The 20,329-nt window shown below is 40.6% G+C and overlaps 1 protein-coding gene across 4 annotated transcripts in view; it reads left to right on the top strand.

The window, feature by feature from the left end:
- Positions 1-20,329, top strand: part of nrxn2b (neurexin 2b) — a 716,836-nt gene that overhangs the window by 80,226 nt on the left and 616,281 nt on the right. For all 4 annotated transcript variants that reach the window (XM_042400576.1, XM_042400577.1, XM_042400578.1 and 1 more), the window contains exon 2: positions 13,074-14,478. In XM_042400576.1, coding sequence (XP_042256510.1) covers positions 13,767-14,478 — 712 coding nt within the window. In that variant the 5' untranslated portion in view covers positions 13,074-13,766. The remainder of the gene's footprint in view (positions 1-13,073; positions 14,479-20,329) is intronic.

The following is a 20,329-nucleotide window of genomic DNA, read 5'->3' as shown; positions in this document are numbered from 1 at the left end:
CTACAGGTGGCTCTGTGGTGTAAACATATCACTGAAAGGAAGTTCTTTTTACAGTTGGTAATAATTGTTGGTCTGTGAGAGTAATGAATGTGCGTATAAAAACTTGTAAGCCTTTATCTATGTGATCCTTTTTATTTGGAAAATTGTTTGAAAGCCCCCTATATTGTAGCCTGGTTATGTTTTTAATGAAACCAGTGCAGTTTGTAAACCTTGCTGAAGGGCAGAGATTTATCCAAAGCTGGTATGATTCTGACTGCAGTTTTTTTGTTAACCATTTATTGAGGCAAACATGCACACACAATTTGTTAGATGTTATCATCGGTTGCATATGTTATTTCCTGTATCATTATTTATATTCTATTTTTCTTTGCTGTATTTATTAATATTTTTAAGTTAGTGAACCCATTTTTCATGGGAATCATTAAAGTTTCATCTTATCACATAGATGCACTAATGCAAACACACGCACATAAACACAAAGTACAACACACTAATATGTAAATGTATGGACAAAATACAGATACAATATAGACGCTCACCTTAAAATGCATAACAACAAAATCCATGAATACATATTAACATTATGAAAATAAACATGTCACATTACAGATGTTGAAATGATTCATTGATTCATTTTTCATAGCTACTAGCATAGAAAAAACACTGACCCTGTCAGGTTCATGATGTTTGCTCACAAAATGATTGCACAGTGATGATTATGTGCTCAGCAATAATGTCACTGGGGAGTTGCTTTGTTTCTTTTTAATATGTAATATTATACTTTCCTTTCCTACATCCCACTTCAACACACTGTTACACTGTTTCCTTACAGAGCAAATAATTATTCAAAGGCATTATCTTGATTTTGTTTGTACGAGAGAGAAAAATGGAGAAAGTGCATGTTTGTGTGTGTGTGAGAGAGAGACTGTAGGTGTCTGCTGCATTGGCCTGAGAGGTTAAAGGTTCCTCTTTGCATTAGCGAGTGGTCAATGAGTTTATAGACTCAGAATTGTGTGGTATGAGGACAAGGAGGAAAAGCTATAGTCAATTTGAAACACACACATGCAGGCAAGCATACATCACACACAACTGTTCACTGCCAATGCACTTCACAAAACGAACTCCAGCCTCTGTTATGATGCCAAATCAATAGGTGAGCATCGACTTCATCTCAAGATAATGTGATCATCAGCATCTTACATTTCTAAACAAACACACCTGAGACAACATCTATGCCTTCTCCTGTGCGGGCAGATTTTACAAGGTCATAGCCAGTGCATTTTGTATTGATCGACTGAACTACTGTCTTTTAGCTTTTCCACTTGGTTTCAGTAGTAAATCCTGAGGCACTGAGTGGTTTCAATTGGCCTCAGAGGCAGCTGGTGTAATATTATTTTATTCCAGGGGTCATAATTTATCCTGTCTGTAATATCCCCACTGAGGCTGTTGGGAGAAGGATGCAGTTTGTCTTGCAAGTTGAGGTCGGATGCTTAAAGAATTCCTCCTGCATTTCTGGGCTTTTTTCAGAAAGACAGTGAGCATTAACCGTTCTTACATAATCTGATCCTTTATTCTCAACTGCAGCCCCCCCCCCACCCCTCCAATCCAGCCTGTGTCTCCTCTCTTCTCTCCTCTGCCTAACCTACTTCTGCCCAGAGGCTTGCAAATGTGTGTGCATTCTGTCCCCTTTTTGACAGCTCTCCGTGTGTGTCTCTGTGTCTATATGTGTATGTGCACACACAAAGCTGTGTGTCACCTTATATCTTTTCAAACCAAATTCTTGCCACTTTTTTGTTCTGAGTCACAAAGCGGCACCGCATGCCTGTGCATGTTCCCGCTCCCTCAGATTTAGAGCTGAACTAAAGCAGACCTGAATCAATGTTTTCAGAGTAACTTCAGTTCAATTTTTCATCAGTTATTCTTCGTTACTTCTTCTTTCCTCCTCAAAAGAGGAGAGAGAGCTGATGAGAGAGACGGACTTGATACTGAGGACTACATGTGAGAGGAGCTGGGTGAGAGGTCTTTTGTAAGACACTGCTTTCAACCATATTGCCCAGATCAATATGCCACCAAAGGAAGTGCGCTGAGTGAATTGAGAGGCCAATAATGAGCTCAGCGAGTCTACAAGGTCTGTGAAATTAAACACATTGCTCACCTGCTGCAGATATCACTGGGCCTTGACTCTTAGTAATCATATCGGCGCCCGAACGTCAATGGAAATCGCTAAGCTGGAACGTTGAGTAGAATATCCAGGCCCCAGTTTATTGCTTCTGTCGGTCCCCAGGTCTCCAGTGTGCTTGTGTTTCTTTTGATTTCTCTGAAATGTTTGTAACAATACGACTCTACATCAGCCTTAGCTGGAATATTGAAATGTCAATTCCATTTATAAATCTGCGATTGCGGTGATATCCTCTCAAATATATAAAACATATCCTCTCTTTGAGAGTTTGTGTCATCACCCGCTGAGTTTACGAGCTGTGAGGTCTAAAAGCCAATAAACATTAAAGAGGCTAGTTATAACTGCAGGTTTACTTCTAATAAGATTTGTTGCTAATGGTATTTTTATGATGGCTGCAGTCGATAGAATCTTAACCAACAAAATGTATTAAACTTTCCAACTTCATTATTCCCCATTGATACTTCCTTGCCTGAATTAAACATTTGGTATTCTATCAAACTGAGTAAAAATTTATCAGCATTATTTGTGTGAATAGGCATTTAAGATCCTTTTGAACCAAACTTCCATTAGTGATGAGTGTCAAAAACTCAGAAAGCCTATTTAGTCTGTGTTTTTATAGTGGTTACATTATAGGACTTTCTCACAGCTTTTAGCCTTTTATCTCCAGTTCTATTCACCAGCCCCTTTCACTCAAAAAAAAAAAAAAGTGCTATGTTAGACAGGCGCACAGGTGGCTTATGGGAAAATTGGAGCTCAGAGAGGTTGGAAGGTTGGCTTCTTAAAATATAGGGCAGCCTCCCTAATAAGGTGCAAATATCAGGCCTGTGGCATGAGCGAAGCAAATTGCTTTTTGACAGTATATTTAAGATGGTAATCGACTGTCATTTACCACAGCCAATTCGCTCTGAATTGCTACGTGTGCCTCAGTGTCCCTCCCACTCCTACCCTATCCCACTTCCTTTTCTTTCTATCTGCTGTCCCTCTCATTTTTCCTGTCTGATTCTTCCATAATTCATTGGTGGCGACCCCCCAGCCACACACCCCCCACTTCACAAAGCACAGTAATGCACATAATAGATGAAATTCAGTATTATATTCATAAATCCCGCACTTTCTCTGGGCTTAAGGAGAATGTTATTTGACAGAGTGGCAGCTTCTGTGGCTCCGTTTTAGAGGACATGAACAAGCAGCAACATGTATAAAGGTACACAATAAACCACACTATATTTGTGTGGCTGTGTGCACATAGAATATGTGTGTGTCAGAGCATTTAAACCAGTGGTTTTGTTGACTGAAAACATGCTGACATCAAATAGTTAAATTAAAATTGATAAATGAAAAAAGTGAAGCTATAATAACCCAGGTGTACTAACATCCTTCCCTTCCCACAGTTTTTAATCCCTCAGCTCACCAACTTCTATTGTTATTGCTGTTGGGCTCATGAAAAAATAATAGCAATGCCTGTGTTCCTTCAAGGCTGTCCCTGTACTTGCTGCCCTCTTACAGGCTGGTTGGCTGCTGCTGAAATGCTTCTTGTCATTGGCCACTCAGGAACTAGAAATTGCATCTAATTGCACCGGCCACTGCCCCAATTAATATTCAGGAGAAATGGGACGGTTGCCACCATATACAACCGCTAATGGCCCCTTTTTTGTTGGTGTAATTTTCTAGAAGCTCAAGCTGTAGCATAATGCCTTTGAAATGCATACACAATTTCAGGCTCATGTAGACGAAGATCTAGACAAGATGCATCCTGGTCTCAGAAATGTTTGACAAATGAGCTTGACACAGAGGTGTAATAGCAAATATCTTTACCTGTTGACTCAATGACTCAGACTCAGTTCCTAATTGATGTGTGGAAGTTTTCAAATTCAAGTTGAAATTTACTTTTTAACAAGCTTATCTTAACCACAGTTGTACTTTGTACATAAATATAACTTGTAGCTGACCATTTCACATGATTTGGTTAACAAAATAATCTGTTTTCTCACATAAGGTTTTGTGGGGGAGGTATTGAATATTTACATCATGTCCATGAGGTATTAAGTGTGATAATTTGCACTAATTTCTCAACATCTGTAAGCTTAGAAGAGACACAGTTAGAAGTATATATGTATCTTTTTTACACTCCTGGCTTTGTTACGCCACCCTCAACAAATGTTATCTTGTTTTTCAGATGATCATGAATACTTATTCTATACTATAACTCAGCACAAATAATTTATTCAGAATCAAGCTTTCTAAATCATTACAAATTACAAAACCTGAAGAGGCACTATCTTCCTTTGAATAAATAAATTCTTACTTTCCTCTTTGTAGTGCAGTGAAACTCATCCTTAGATTAACAGAGGTTTGGTATTTCACGAAGTTGTCTCCTTTGACCATTATGAAGCCCAGTGTACAACATGTGACTGCTGCTGAAAGAGTGTCCTTTTTCCACCCTTTACTTAACAATGGCTATAGAAAAGGCCCAGTGGCTATATTGACAGCATGGTGTTTTCTTCCTAAAATAGACACAATACCTTTGTCAACACCACACTATCAGTTCTCGCTCCCAACACTACGGCTCCGACGGGTCTTTGTTTCTTACCAAGATGGTTCTCTCTTGTCTGATGGGGAGAAGATGAAGGAAGGAAAGAATGTGCATGTATGTGTTTGTGTGAATGGATAGGAGTTGGAAGACATCAAGCAAGCAGGCATCTGCAGAAGCACTGTCTGGCAATATGACTGTGGAGCGAGTTCTCCTCTTTTTTCCCTTCTCTCCTCTTCTTGCTCTCCCAAGCCTTACTTTTTTCTTTCTATTGCCTTCCAACCTTCTCTGTCTTTCCTATGTCCTGTCTCACTCTATAACCCCCTCCCTCCCCCCCCCTCTCTCCATTTCTTTTCTCCCAGATAAGGCCAGTAGAGCTGCAGGCTGCTGGGCTGGTTAATTGGAACGGGGAGAGTCTCGAGGCCTGGCCAGTGAGCCTTGTGCTTCTACCAAAACATCTCTAGGCACCAAGACAGCCACACGCATGCCAGTGGGCACACACACACACACACACAAGCACACACGAACTTAATCGGCCACATTTCCACACGCCCACAGCAAACATTTTACATTTCACGCATGCAAAGCAACTTAGAACGGGTGAACAGGTAGGAGTTCAGTATCTTACTCAAGGAAAATTGCAGAGGAAGCATTTACATAACTTACATATATATGAACTTGTATGCTGTAAACATACTGTCGGTGTCCAGGGCTGCCTTTAATTGCATTCACATATGCATCACCTTTGGTACTGATTGGTCCTTCTATATGTGCATATGTACCATACACGAACATACATGCACAAACATACAAAATTAACCCCTCCAGGCATTAAAGGTACAGCTATTTCACCCTCTTCACTGCAGTGGTGCAAACTGATATTAATCTGGGACAGCTATCACCCCCACACAACAGTGATAACATGACAGGGCTTAACCCAGGGCGCAAACAAACTGCCAGTTCATTCTGCATTTAGCATTAAGTCAGATTCATTTGAATTTAAACTTGCAACACTGGCTGTACCTGTTGTCCACAAGCACTTCTGAAAGGTTGGAAATAGCTGGAACAGTGGGACACAGTGGGATGGTGATTGATGGCAGGGTGAACCGAGAGAGGGAGTTAAAGAGAGAGGGAGTGTGAGGAGGGAGGGGCGTGATGGGAAATGAGAGGCATTATGAGGAGGTTAGTGTCAAACAGGGAGGAAAAAGGAGGATGGAAGGACAAGTGAAAGAGGTATTTAGAGCTTGGATGAGCAGGCAGCCATACGCTAATGTTACAGTATGTGTGCAAAAACTCTGTCAGTCTTTCTGTCTCACACCATGATTGGTACATTAAACTGCAGTATGATGAGGCTGGCTGATGGCACGCAGATCTAATGGAGCTGTTGTGTGGAAGATGACGTGCGTGTGAGTGCGTGTGATAATACATGTCAGTGTGATTTTGCCTCAAGTAGCATGGCATGCTAAGTGTCACTGATGTCATCTTTCTGTTTTTTTTTCTTCATTTATGTCCCTCATGCTCAGTTTCCTTCTGCTCCCCTCTGCTCTCTACTGTTGTCGGCCATTTTGTTTCGATCAGGGATGTAATAATGCGACTTGCTAACACCGATTGGTGTGCTTCCTCTGGTCTCTGTTGTCACAGGCCTACATGATGTAGTATGTGTATCTTTTCCATTTCTGTCATTTATGTGTTCTTGTTTTTTGTGTGAGACTGTCAGCACTGCCATCACAAAGGCTGCTGTGTCTTGTGTCTGTAATTCATCTCTGACTAGTCATTCTAGTTGAAAACAATCTTTACCACACATTGTGCCCTTAAAAAGCCTTCATTATTGCCAGCCAGCGTTTACTGATTGACTTGATAAAGTGTCTAAAACAAGCAGCAAAATAGATGCGTGTGTTTATCTTTCACCACATCCCTTTTTATACAGTTCCCAAACTTAACCTGTATGATTGCCCTGTTTTTCAGCCTGATCTTACAAAAATATGTGAAATGACCATAACCTCTTTAACATATGTTATTTTAACAAATCTTGCCACTACCAAGTAGTGTGGTGTTAAGAGGTTGTGGTCTTTTCACATATTTCTGTGAGATCAGGATGCTCTTTTTTCACCCTCACAACATTTCAGCTTGCAGAGCAAATTCATTTACTCCCCATGATTCACCCTGTCAAGGTGTCGTGGCAAAAGGAGCAACAAGGAGTCCCGCTAAAGTCATTATTAATCTGGCTGTTACAGAGCTAACAGCAAGGCTAAAGCCCTTGATCTGTTTCATTAGCATCTCCTCATCAGGGCTAAATGCAGTTAGCACTAACAGCCAGAGCTAGTCACTAGTGGCTTACAGCTGATGGGGCTGATCAAAGGCAATAGTCTGATGTAGAATAAAGGCCCACTCACCTCTGTGTTAGCTCACACGCTCCACATGACTGGAGGACTGTGTCATGGAGCTTGGCTTTCGTAATACTCATTAGTATATTTTTTTCCCCACCCAGCTTTAAGGTGCTCAGTCTCCTTCATTTCCTCTTTGAAATGCAGGTTTGTTCTTTTTTACAATATCTGTTCTCTGTAATTCCTCCTTCCTTCAATCCCTGAATATAAACCTGTCTCTCCAGTCTAGAGCTGCATTCCAGCGATGTCAGACAGTCAGAAATGTGGATTTTCTAGTTAGAAAGATGCGCTACAACAGCCCTCCAGAATGAAACTCATACATGATTTCTCAATCCAGAAAGCTGACATGACATCAACATTGTTGCAAAGACTGCAAACAACAACATTCCCTTTCTGAAAATGTGTAGGCTATAATTTTTACTTTTGCACTTCTTGACCTAATATCAAATTACCTGTCAGAGATTACCCTATACATTGAATTTTAATGGTGAAATTGCACTTAGAGCTACTGACATTTTTGCTAATAAGCTAGTGCATGCCAAATTGCATTGATTTAACAGGACACATGGGGAATAATTTGATAAAAGAAAGAAAATTTTGCAGTCTTTTGTATTTGCTCCCTGGTTTTGCTAAGATTTTCTATTGAAACACACACGTTTGATTTACTGCTTTCTTGGAATTGTCTGACTTCCAAATCATCCCTCTTATCTCTTCTCCCCATCCAACTCTGTATTCTTGATAATCAAAATGTCTTGGCACTTCTCTTTCTATGTTTCTCTGTGCTACCCACTCTAACACCACTCCTTTAAAAAAAAAAAAAAAAAAAAAAAAAAAATCCTTGTTCTCTATCTTGACCAGGAATATTAAAAGTGGCTCAGCGTGCCTCTCTGGTTAATTAGAGCACAGCAGCGGCAGCGGCAGCCTCATGCTGACGGATGGTACACTGCTGAGCTTCTCACAGGCCAGGATTAATGTCTCCTGCCTGACAAGGATATGGTGTGTGTGTGTGTGTCTGCTTGTTTGCATGTGGAAACTGTGTGTATAATGCATACATGCGTAGGTGTATTTGTGCATAGAAAAACTATTTGTGTGTGTAAATATTTGTGTGGGCTACACCTGTATTATCCTTTTTCTAGATTATTGTGCTGTATAAATATATTTCATACGCTTCAGCCATTTTTATTGCACCTGAAAAGTGATTGTGTCATATTCACAATTATAAATAAGGTTGTTGTCCATTAGAAGGAAAAAAAACAAAAATGCACAACACTGAACTGTATGTTGCACTGTTAGGCAGTGAAGTATTCAAAGCAGACTTCATCTGATTGAGCATAGTGTTTGCGGAAGAAGGAAGATGAATACCTGGCACAACTTCACACAACAGGTGTAGTCTGGTCAGTGGGGAATCTGAGGACTTGGGGCCAAGGCGGAGCTCTGCAAGAGATGGATTAAACACCAAAACACACATTCATGCCAAGGCATACTGTAAATGTGTGTGCACATACTGAAACTCATGCTTCCACAACGAAAACAAATTCAACAAGAACAAATTCCCCAAAACTGATCCAACCACACACAAGCAAGCATACACACATTTTTAAAGCTACATTCACACTACAAACCTTCATGGCCACTTTTACCTTGTTGGCTAAATACTATATGTTTTAAGGGTGTTTGCTTTTACTCTAGGATGTAAACCACATACAATATAGTATCATGGCAGTTCACAAGTGCTTAAAAGAGAAGCATACATGAAGTGAAAACACAAAAACAACCTCACCAGCTTCTGTTTAGATTTCAGTTTCTTTCCATTATTGTGTGGTCTCTGCGCTAATGCTGGCTTAGCTTAACTGCTGTGGGCAGGAAAATCATGACAACTGGCTCAAATCAATGATTTAACATTATTATAACAATTTATTTTCATGCAAGTATTATTATTGAACCCTTCCAATTAGTGCATTCAGATAAGTACAGAAAATTTTCTTAAGTATTTTATTGACAGAAAACATCCCATCTTTGTCTCGAGTGATGGAGAAAAATAATAAATGGGACTGTTTCCACTGCAATGTGGATGTAGCCAAAGACTCTTAAAGAGTTGGAGCAGAATTTCTGTCAAGATCTTGCCAACATTCCCCATGGGATGATGTGTGAGGAAATGGGTTGGTGGGGGCTCACATGACCATGCAGTTGTTCTGAGGGTTGCAGAGCTTCACTTTGACAAGAAGTCAAGTCGGGGTGTATGAGGCTGGGTACAGATTGAGTCAAGCTGCCTGGCTATGCTACAGCTTAGCCAAGCACTGTGAGTGAGAGAGCTGTTTTAGTTTCCTTGAGAAAAGACTCAAGGCTGATGGATGTCATGCTAACAGTTAGGAAAAATGTTTTTGGACTGAAACTGCACTGAAGCTGGATCGTACATGTCATTTGTAAAACAATACTGCGGTCAAATGCTGTAGAGGGGACATTGTTGACTGTAACTTTGTCAAAAATCATAATCCCAAATGCAGGCATAAAGATAGACGCACACAAACTTGCGCTTCCAGATGAACACTGCACTGTCACACAAGGACAGTTGGTCAGTTGAATGCAGACAGCTGCACACGCAACTAGAATCAATCACAACCAAACACACTCTCACACACAGCTCAACCCTCAGAGCTCTAGTTATCTCCTGAGGCTTGTTATGTTTCCTCAGTGTCCTTGGGATTTAATGGTACCATCAGGCGAGCCCGCCAATACTCCTAAATAAATAGCAACATAATGCATAGAGGATACACTGAAACTCAACATAGTGAAACTTCATAGACAGTACTGTGAAAAGAGCAAAAGACACTGCTTCGTTCGGTAGCATTAGAGTCCCCAACCAGACAGAAATAACTCAATGAATATTCAATTTGGCTAGGGAATATTCCAAATCTATTTACCCATTAGGGACACAGATGTGGTTAAAAGAATGGTTGATTAAACAAGTGTAAGCTCTCAAATTGTTCACAAAATGCAATTCTTTTGGTCCCAAAGTGTTCAGGGGTTTTATCATGTTTTTGTTGATGTTCATAATTGCCATTATGAACAATGTAATGATTTATGTGTGTGTGTGTGTGTGTGTGAGGTGAGGTGGGGGGGTTGCATGCATGTTAAACAGTAGGCTTTCTGTTCATGATGTAGTATATGTCTGCAAATTAGTGGGAAGCGTATTTGCTTCTGCATAATCAGATGTACATGTATTCCTTCCAATGTACATTTAAAGTACAATATACCCATCCAGATGTGCATCTAAGAATGCCTTTTATCTCTGAAGAGGACCTGTTTCTTCTCACAACTGCTGTTGATGAATCCTGTGAATCATGCTGGATCATTTGCAGTACCGCATGTATCTGCAATGCTAGTGTGTGTGTAAACGAGAGAAGAACGTGTGCAAACATGCAGATTGGGTTCTGTCACTCAGAGACCAAAATAACCCAGCCCCGGTTTTATCACTCCTAGAGGCATGTTGTGCCTGCCACAGATTAGAAGACATTTTGTCTGACAGTGTCTCACATTTAACAATCTGACATACAGTAAGGCTGAATTCACACCAAATCAGGCATTGCGACAAAAATGCCAGTCCTCCCATTCATTTGAATGGGGGTAGTCTGTTTAGGCTACAAGAGCGGAGGCTGCAGGGGTGCCGCAGTGGCCTGCGGCAAGAAAGTTGAACCATAATCAATTTATAGAGAAATGCAACCTGACGTCACGCTGCCGTGGCCAATCACAGCCGACAATCAGACTGATCAGAGCTGTTCAACCCTGCCATGAGGGAAGACAAAAACGTTACTAAGAAGAGGGGAGGACATTTCTCTTCGTTTGATAATGTAAAGTAAAGATAACGTAAAGTTAGACTTTGCTGACGGCTTCCCGACTCATTTTTAAAAAGATGAGAGAAAAAGAGACAGCTAAAGTGAGCTTAGAGAGAGAGATTGATCAGCGGTCGAATGAGCTAGAGAGTTAATGAAGAGGGCTAGCAGTCGTAGTTACAAAGCTGGTGAAAGAGAGGAGTAAAATGTTATTTTCTGACCGTTTCACAGTGGTTACAAACAAACAAGCCCACACCCCTACCCACACCCCGCACCTCCACACAACAATGCAGAAGTGTGCTACAATGCCTGATTTGATGTGAATTCAGTCTAAGTCATGTGTTCTTAGTGCCCGATGTGTACACATAGTTGGAATCATGAAGCCTAATACAAAGGACTGTAGCCCTACTTTTTCTGTCAGAAACTGAAAAACTGTAGTTCAGGAGGCCATACATTCAACATAGACAGCAGATCACATACACAGAGGATTTAGGATGGTAGCTAGTAGGAAAACCACAAAATGGATAAGATAAGTCTTTTTTTTTTTTGTACTCTGTCAGTACATCTGTGGTCATGCACTTCACCTGGTACAAAACAGACAGATAAACTGCCATCTGTACCTTGTTACCACCAATGCTCTGATATCCACCAAAGTGAGCACACTTTGACACTGTAAGATTTAAAATTAAGTGTTTATAATTAAAACCCTTTCATAATATGGTAAACTTTGAATTTAGTTGGAACGTTCAAGATGGCTGGATTAAATGCTATGACAGGATTAAGCAGCAAATAACCACAATTTTACCCTTTTTGTTGCAACAGTATGTCGCCTTTTAGGTATGGTCTCATTTGTATTGATCTTTAGTTGTGACATACATTGACATGTATGAGGATGTTAGTTTAAAATTTTTTAATCTTTTTTGTGTGTGTTGTATTTTGGAACAACACAGCACCCATTTTTTTCTGTCAGTCATCTAAGCTAATTTTCTCCACACCTACACCACTTAGATGTCAAGCATAATGTGTTCTGTGCTTCCCATTTTGAAAATGGGACCCTATGAGTTCCATCTGGAGGCAGCATTACTTTCTCTTGCTTGCCAATATGAACATCACCCAGAGAAAAATAGCCCCAATATTAATTGTGTTCTACCCTCTTCTATTTCTCACAGGTCCGTCTGTCCCCTCTGTCCGCCCTCCTCTTTCTCCATCGATGTTAAGCCTCGCCCCTCTGAGATCATAATTATGCATCCTTCTCTCTCTCTCTGTCTCTCCCTCCTTCTCTCTCTCTCCTCCGCCCCCTCCTGTATCTCTCCCCCCTCCCCTTATCTCTCTCACTGTCCCTCCCTCCCTTGCTTGCTTGTAAGCTAGCGTCATCACTGTTGTCACTATGAAACCAGGGAGGATAGCATAAGGCAGCATGAGCAGGGGTGAGCCTAGCTTAATTGTGGACTGTGGGGGAAATTAAATCTCACTCAAGAAATAATGGCTGGGGATTAGGCTGAGCCCCAGGGTCAAGACCAGCTATTCAGATAGCTATTGACTCTGCAGCACTCCACTCTGAAATGCATTTGATTTAATGATGTGTGTGTTTGCATATGCATGTCCATAGCATGTGTGTGCCACAGAGAAAGGGTGTGATTTATTAAATATACTCTTACTGATTGGCCAAAAAGTGTGTGCAGATGACAGCTCTCCTCAGTGCAAGAGAAACCATTATGTTCAGTTTCAGTACACTGCTTGACATATCTATTAACATGACTGCGAGAGATCAAATGAAATAAGACATATATATTGCTCAGATCCCTCTGGGAAGTATGGAGCCATGCAAAATTCACAAAGCTTATTTATTGCTGGGCTCTAGACAAACTTTTTTTGCTTTCAACTGAGAAGAGCATAGGAATTTTTATATATAGTACATGGTGTCTAAAACTGCAGAGGAAAGCAAACTACCGGCGAAGCAGATGAAAGATAGGGAAAAAAAAAAGCATTTAAAAAAAATGTTCTAAGGCTATCAACAGAGTAATTGCTGATTACATAATTTTTGGATATATTTGTGTGTAGACTTTCCCTGTTTTGTATAGTTGTGATGAAATGCATTGAAACATATTTGCATGTAATTTATGGTTGTTGTTTTTGTGTGTTTCCTCCAGATCCCCACCTCCCACTATAATGATGGGACCCATACCTACCTAAAGTCCTGTGGTCAGTAGGTTTCAGGAGAAGAATGGGTTTACACTGAAACCATGACTGCATCTCATGCTCCAGCAGACACCAGCAAGCTCTGACACCCATCTCCTCTGGGCTTTCTTTCCATTTTGCTAATTTTATTCTGGCTGCACCCCCCTTAAAGAAAGATCAAGATCGGATAACTCTTCCCCAAAGCTTTTGGTGGCAGCTGAAATTTCTTGGAAATTACACTGAGATCTGGATTCTAGAGACGAAGATTCTATTTTCGGTCCAGGATAGACCAAGAGGCTTTTGAAGAAACGGCTGTGTTGAAATTATCATATTCCCCCCTCTTATACTCTACCCCATTCTTCATTCTTTCCTCAAAGTCCCAGAGGCACCAACTGATGGAGAGACGAAGGAGAGAGTCAGGATAAGGACAAGAATTAGAGCATCAGAGAGATAAGGAAAAATTCTGCTGATTCATTAGGAAAATTGAAGTAGTGCCCTTGCAAGGATTACTTCACCCAGTGAGCTGCATATCTTAGTTCAGAGATATATAAAAATTATTGTTTACATTTGAAATCTGTTAGCCACCGCAAAGCTAGGCCCTACCTCTGTGGTTAATTTAGACCTATAAGGCATCAAATAGAGAAGGGGAAACAGGAACTTTGAGGATGACAAGGGGGTTAAGATTCCTGTGTTGGCCCCTGTGGCCTCTGGCCCTCCTCAGCCTGCTCACTACTGTGAGGATGCTGGAATTCGGTGGGGCACCCGGTCAGTGGGCACGCTACGGACGCTGGGAAGCTGGATCAGTGGGTGAGCTGAGCTTTAGCCTCAAGACCAACATCAGCAAAGCCTTGGTACTCTACCTGGATGATGGTGGCAACTGTGACTTCTTGGAGCTGCTGATTGCTGGTGGGCGCCTCCAGCTGCGCTTTGCCATCCACTGTGCCGAGCCCGCCACTTTACACATGGAGACACGGGTGAATGATGACCGCTGGCACATGGTCTTGCTCACCCGCAACTTCCGTGAGACCCTTCTGATGGTGGATGGGGAGACTAAAGTGGCTGAGGTCAAGTCCAAGAGGAAGGAGATGGCAGTGGTCAGTGATCTGTTTGTGGGCGGGATCCCGCCTGATGTGCGTCTCTCTGCGCTGACATCCAGCACAGTGAAGTATGAGCCACCCTTCCAGGGCTTGATCTCCAATCTGAAGGTGGGGGAGATGCCTCCTACTTTGCTAAATAGCCAGGGCATCCAGAGTGACCTGGAGTACCTCTGCACCAAACAGAATCCGTGCTTCAATGGAGGGTTTTGCTCTATTCAGTATGGAGAGGTTCACTGTGACTGCACCCACACCCGCTTCAAGGGGAAGTACTGCAAGGAAGGTAAGGAACCAACATACTCTACCTACTCTATGCTTTTTTCAGTGCATTAATTCTGTGCACTACAAGTGGCTAGCAGAGTGTGCTCCCCCTTGGCATGATAACGATAACTCTGTTTGCTTGGTTACTGAAAATCACTGTTATGCCATGAGATGTTGCAGATTTGGCCCTTACCTTTGGTGGGTTTATCACTTCGTAGCAACTTGGTCTCTTTGAGGATAGGATGAGTTGTACAGTTCTGATGTGTATAAGTTATACTAAAATAGTCTTTTTCTTCACCTTTTTTCTTAAGTCTCTTGAAGAGAGGTCACAAGTGACTCATTTCTTTGGTGTGAGGCAGCAAGTAATATCTAGCTCAGTAAGATGTGTTCTAGTAGGGTTTAGAACCCAATGAGGGCTGAGAGGAAGGAGGGTGAGGTGCTTTCTGAAAAGGCTACTGGCAAGCATTTTTAGTCAATCATACAATGTTTTTAAGAAGTTTCTTTTCTTTTAAGATTGAGTTGTTGAAAAAGCATTTGGGATTATGTGAGTCATACAAGATTTTTAGACATGGCACAGGTGCTACATTGGATTTGGCTGAGAATTTTTTTTTTTTGAAAACAATACTTAACATCAAAGGTGCTGAATATCTGAACAGAGTATTTCAAATGCAAAATCACACACTGTCGGTCTGCTTTTCAACTGGCTTTCTTTCCTTCTTTCTATTTCATTCCTTCTCTATGTCTCTTCTTTTTTCTTTCCAAGCCTATTGTCTCTGGCGTGCACCCTGCTCCTGCCTTCATTTGCTCTTGGGATGTGCTCCTGTGCTGTCAGCTCATGTCAAACTGTGTTCTGTTTTAAACCTCTGGCTCCCTCTTTCACTGACACATCCCATTTCCATATCTATAGTTTTTCCCTCTCCTTCACGTTCATCCATCTCTCTGTTTCTCTTCGTCCCGCAGCATTTCCTTCACCCGCCTCCTACCTTCTCCTCTCAAGGCTATCTGGGCTTTCCATCTCTCTTCACCTCCCTCCCTCTCTGTCTCTCCCGAGTTCACTCCCTTACTCCACTTATCTCTCTTTCACCTTTACCCGCTGTCAGCACTTCCTACTCCTGCCTCCCCTCCTCCTGCACTTATCTCCCTCCTCTCTTTAACTTTCGTTCTGTCTGCATCTCCACACCTTGCTTGTGAATTCACATTCCCTATGCAGCCATCAGAAATTGCTTGCTCTGTCTAGATCATTTGTAATAGGGGAAAAGCACTTCAGCCTACATTATCTCCAGTTTTTTGCTGTTATAATATATACTATTAATATTGCAACACAACCTTCACAATAATCAATAGACTGAGTAGCGCCTACCTTGTCCTGTGTGATGAAATGACTTGTAATTACTGAATCTTCAAAAGGTAGATAACTAATTTGCCAGCAGTTATGTACCAATTGTTTGAAGTCTTGCATTTTTGTGGCACTCACAGATAAGCTTTGACAGCGCTGAAAAAAATTAACCCAAACAAAATATTTTGTTCAAATTTTTGTTAGAGTATTGCTTTTGAAAGATCTGAAGTAATAAGAATAAAATCAGCATACAACCATAATTTAGATCAAAGCTTTTAAGTTGTTTTGATGTAGAAAGTCTAGAACAGTCTTTAGTAGCTCAAGAAGCTGTATTGTTTCGTCTTTTGCTCTCCGAAGGAGCCAAACAGAGGCAGAATCCTTCATTTCTTGCAGATGAGTTATTGCCGTTTAGAGACTCTGTAGCACAGCAAATGATGTCACTGCTGGACAGCCATGTATGTCTGTCTGTCTCCATCTCTCTTCCTGTCTCCCTCTCATATTTTACAGTTCCTTTTTAATTCTTGAAGCCCTTTCTCCTCCTCTCTCTCTGTGTGCTCTGTGTCAGATTGCTGTGTGGTTGCTGCAAGCAGATACTGCTGCTTGGCTCTTGGCTAAATTGAGAGCAGAATACCAATGCAGTGCTACAGTGACTGCAGGAAACATTTGTCCTTTTGAAATGAAGAGAGAGAGAGAAAGATAGAGGTTGAGTGAGGGAATGAGATGGAGGTAAGGAGGAGAGAAACAGAACAAGAGGAAAGAGGGGAGAGAGCAATGGCTGATCAGTAGTGAGAAATGGAGAGGAGCGCAAGAATGAGAAAGACAGCATGAAGATATTCATTTGCTCAGTGTTAATTTATTTTCAGAGATGTTCTTTGGTTTGAGGATTGTAAATTGGGTCATTATGGCTGACTGCCAGTGCAGTGGTATATTTATTCCTTTTATCTAACACGTGGATGAGAATGTAAAGGTCTCTCTCTCTTTTAGTTGGTTTTAAGACACTCCAGATGTCTGTACTACTAACAAATCCATGTCTCGCTGTGTTAACTCTGTGGTGAAGGGGCCATGTCAAGGGAAAGCTTATGTTTAAAGGGCTGCTGCCTGCTCACTTCAGAGAGGGAAAACACATCATTTCATGGAAACATTTTTAATGATGAGATGTGGCACTTGCTATATATTCATGTGTCTCGTTGTAGATGATTTGTGATGTGCTTCTTGATCATTTAGGCATTTAGCTGATGCCCTTCCTCACAGAGATTTACAATTGATAGAATCAGCTTGAATTCCTAGATCACTAAAACTACAAACAGCTGAAAATGCACAGTTCAAAGATTTGAGCAACTATACATTATTTTATCAGAATACAATGGAGGTGATTTAAAATTGACCTCCACTAAGGATTTTGTACTGTAGTAGCTAAATTAGGCCATTTGCATCACCTTGTCAGGTATTCAAATTAGAATTATTGTCATCTATATTTCTCTATATTTATCTCATTACATATATTTTGTTCTTATAGGCCTATATACTAAACAACATTATTACTTATTGATTGTTTCTTCAATACAGCCTCCTGTGAGAAATATTATTCATGTCTCCGGCCAATTACCACAGTTACAGAGCCATTTGTACCTAAAGAGCAGTCTCCCCACAATTGATATAACAGCTACATGGGTCTTGTGTTTTTACCTGTAAGACTTGTGTTGTAATGCTGCTGTTCATCCTTTGTGATGTGAAAACGTCACATTTCCACACAGAAATACAATGTGCGCGTCCTGGTATTAGTTCATCTTGCCTATAAGAGTCAGTCACACTGGACGGTAGAAGAGGAGACAATAGAGATGCTGGTACACGTCTGTTTAAACAGTAGTTTAACCAATTATCCTGTCCTCCGTTTCCATCATCCCTCTCTGTTTCCATCACAATTATGTTTGTAGGTGTTTAAGAAACAAGAATCTGTAAAACTTTACAGCCTGTCATGCTGTCATTAGGGATGGGAATTGTTAAGACTTTATTGATACCAATGCCATTATCGATTCTGCTTATTAGTCCAATTCTTTATCAATTCCCTTATCGATTCCTGATCAATTTGTAGAAAAAAGTAGGCCTACATAGGGTTTCATTATCAACGCAACTGTTTTACTATCTCCACTGTTTCTCAATGACCTTGCATGCTGATGAATTTATGAAACATAACTGGTAGATAAGATAAATGGTCCGCAACCAAAAGTTAACTGCATTAGTTAGTTTATTAGTTAGTTTAATTAGTTGTCAGGCATATCTACTTGTTCATATGAAAATCAACGGACAGAAAATGTGTTATCGTCTCCATTGTGAAATTTCTTTCATTTTCAAAAACATAAACATGCTTCCAACCCAGTTCACTTTTCTCAACACATACTAAAGAAATTCTATTTGCTTTCATGTCTCCATTATAAACTAAATCAATAAACAAACACACCTTTTCTCCTAATGTTTTCTTCTAACGTTACACCCCCCCTACACCCCGACGCCAACCCTTGCTGTAGTTACTTGTTTGTGCGAAGCAATAACGTTACTCAAACTATGTTATTACTATGCAATACACATCATCACAATAGCTATTGCCTGTTCCCAAATTCAATATAAAATTGTGACAATTTCAATTTACCTCTTCAGTGAACGTGCTTCTTTCTTCTCTAAGTTTCAAGGTAGCGTTGATCATTTCTTCACGGAGCTGTGCTCTGAGGAAACGGAAAGTGATCTGGTCGTCTTTGCGATAGCAGTGCAAACAATAAAACCCAGGTTGAAAAGTTGTCTGTTTCCACTTTAAGTTGATTAGTTTAAAATGTTAATATGATCAAAGTTTAATTAATTAATTAAACTGATGTGAGTTGATCAGCTAGATAATTTATCTAGAGAAGAGTACCCACTCTGTTGGTCCCTGTTGAACTACAAAAACACACAGTCCTCTTGAGGTCATACAGTGGTGTTACAGAGTGATCTCTTCATTCATAATCTTTGGCAGAATACAGACAGCAGCTGCAGAGAGCACATTAACCAGAGAAGAGCCAAACTTTTCATTTTAGCTGTTACAGAATTAATGTTAATTAGCTACAGCTGATCTAATCTGCTGCCAGTGATGTCTGTCATTTTAACCAGCGACGCCAACAGTCAGCTAAAAATCATAAGCCTGCTAAAAGAGTGAGGAGAGATAAAAGGTTTGGTAAGAGATTCATCAGATCCGGGTCCAAAATAGACCTAGCAATCAGAACCCATCCTTATGCAGGATATCATATTTGTCTAAAATTAACCTATCAATTCAAACATGAACATGCATCCAGTAGGGCTGCCACTCAGAGCAGCAGCTCATTAGCAGAGGAACTGTTTATGAGAAAAAATGCCAAAAACAGCCTTTTCACATGTGGGTGGAAACAAAGCACTGGGATGTGAATCACTGAAACAATAGATTGTGGGCTTTTACAGAAAAAATAAAATGAAACAGATGTGTTTCATTGACACCAGATAATTATACAAAATTGCAGGACAAATGAAAGGTACCTGTCCTTTGAAAAGAAACAAAGAAAGGGATTTTAAGAGAGAAAAGAAGCTGAATGTTAATACAATAGAAACTGCTTATGATCACGGTTACAGTGATCAACTGCTTATATGGATCAAAAAGCCTGGGACAGAGTCATTCCTATACAAATGCTGTTTAAATAACTCACTTAGAGTAACCAAGAAGTCTGCTTACAGTGTCCATTTTGGGTCTTGGGTCACCATATCTGTGGAAAATGCAGTCTCTCAAGTGGATAAAAAATTAGCTCCATTCAGCCACTAGCTCCGCTAGCTGTCAGTTCCGCCAGCCGTGCTGTGGCATCCGCTTGGCGGCTGTCAGCGGCTCAAACCACCGGGATCAGGCCCAGCAAGTAATGCCGAACTGTAGATCAGTTAAAAAGACTTAAGTCATTATAAAACTGTGTTCATTTCCTATATTCAGCGAGGAAACTTTTAAAATATCAAGAATTATAATCAGGGTTTGGCGAGAAACCAGATCACTGTCCGATTTAGCGCAATGTAAGTCAGAGACCTGTACTGTATTTTGAAATGGTCAGTAAAATTCCGTAAATGGTGATGCTGTCTGTTTCATTTCTTTATATTCATGTAATAAATATACAAATGTCAATTAGATGGTAAGCTGCATGAGAAATAAAGAAAAAGAAGAAAAAATCGATTGTAGTAATCATCCACTTATAGTGATCAATTTGAGCAGGACAGACGTGATCACTACCAGCGGTTTCTACTGTATATAGTATATAATGTGCTATGTGGTGTCCTGTCGTGGAGTCTTGAAGGAGTTGTTTAGATATGTCTCTGGATTAAAGCCAACATTTTGTGGTGATAGTCAGCATCATTTTCATGCCAAAATAAGGACAGATATGACACCTTTTTGAACCTGTGTTATGAATCACCAATAAAGATGCAATTAAAGACTGACAGCCAAAATTAGTTTGGAAAAAGGTTCACTGTGATTGGCAGCTGGTCAACTGTGATGCCCACC

The sequence above is a fragment of the Thunnus maccoyii genome, chromosome 22, assembly GCF_910596095.1.
Source record: "Thunnus maccoyii chromosome 22, fThuMac1.1, whole genome shotgun sequence".
Taxonomy (NCBI): Eukaryota; Metazoa; Chordata; class Actinopteri; order Scombriformes; family Scombridae; genus Thunnus; species Thunnus maccoyii.
The sequence above is the reverse complement of the archived record's forward strand: the minus strand, read 5'-3'. Positions and strand labels throughout refer to the sequence as shown.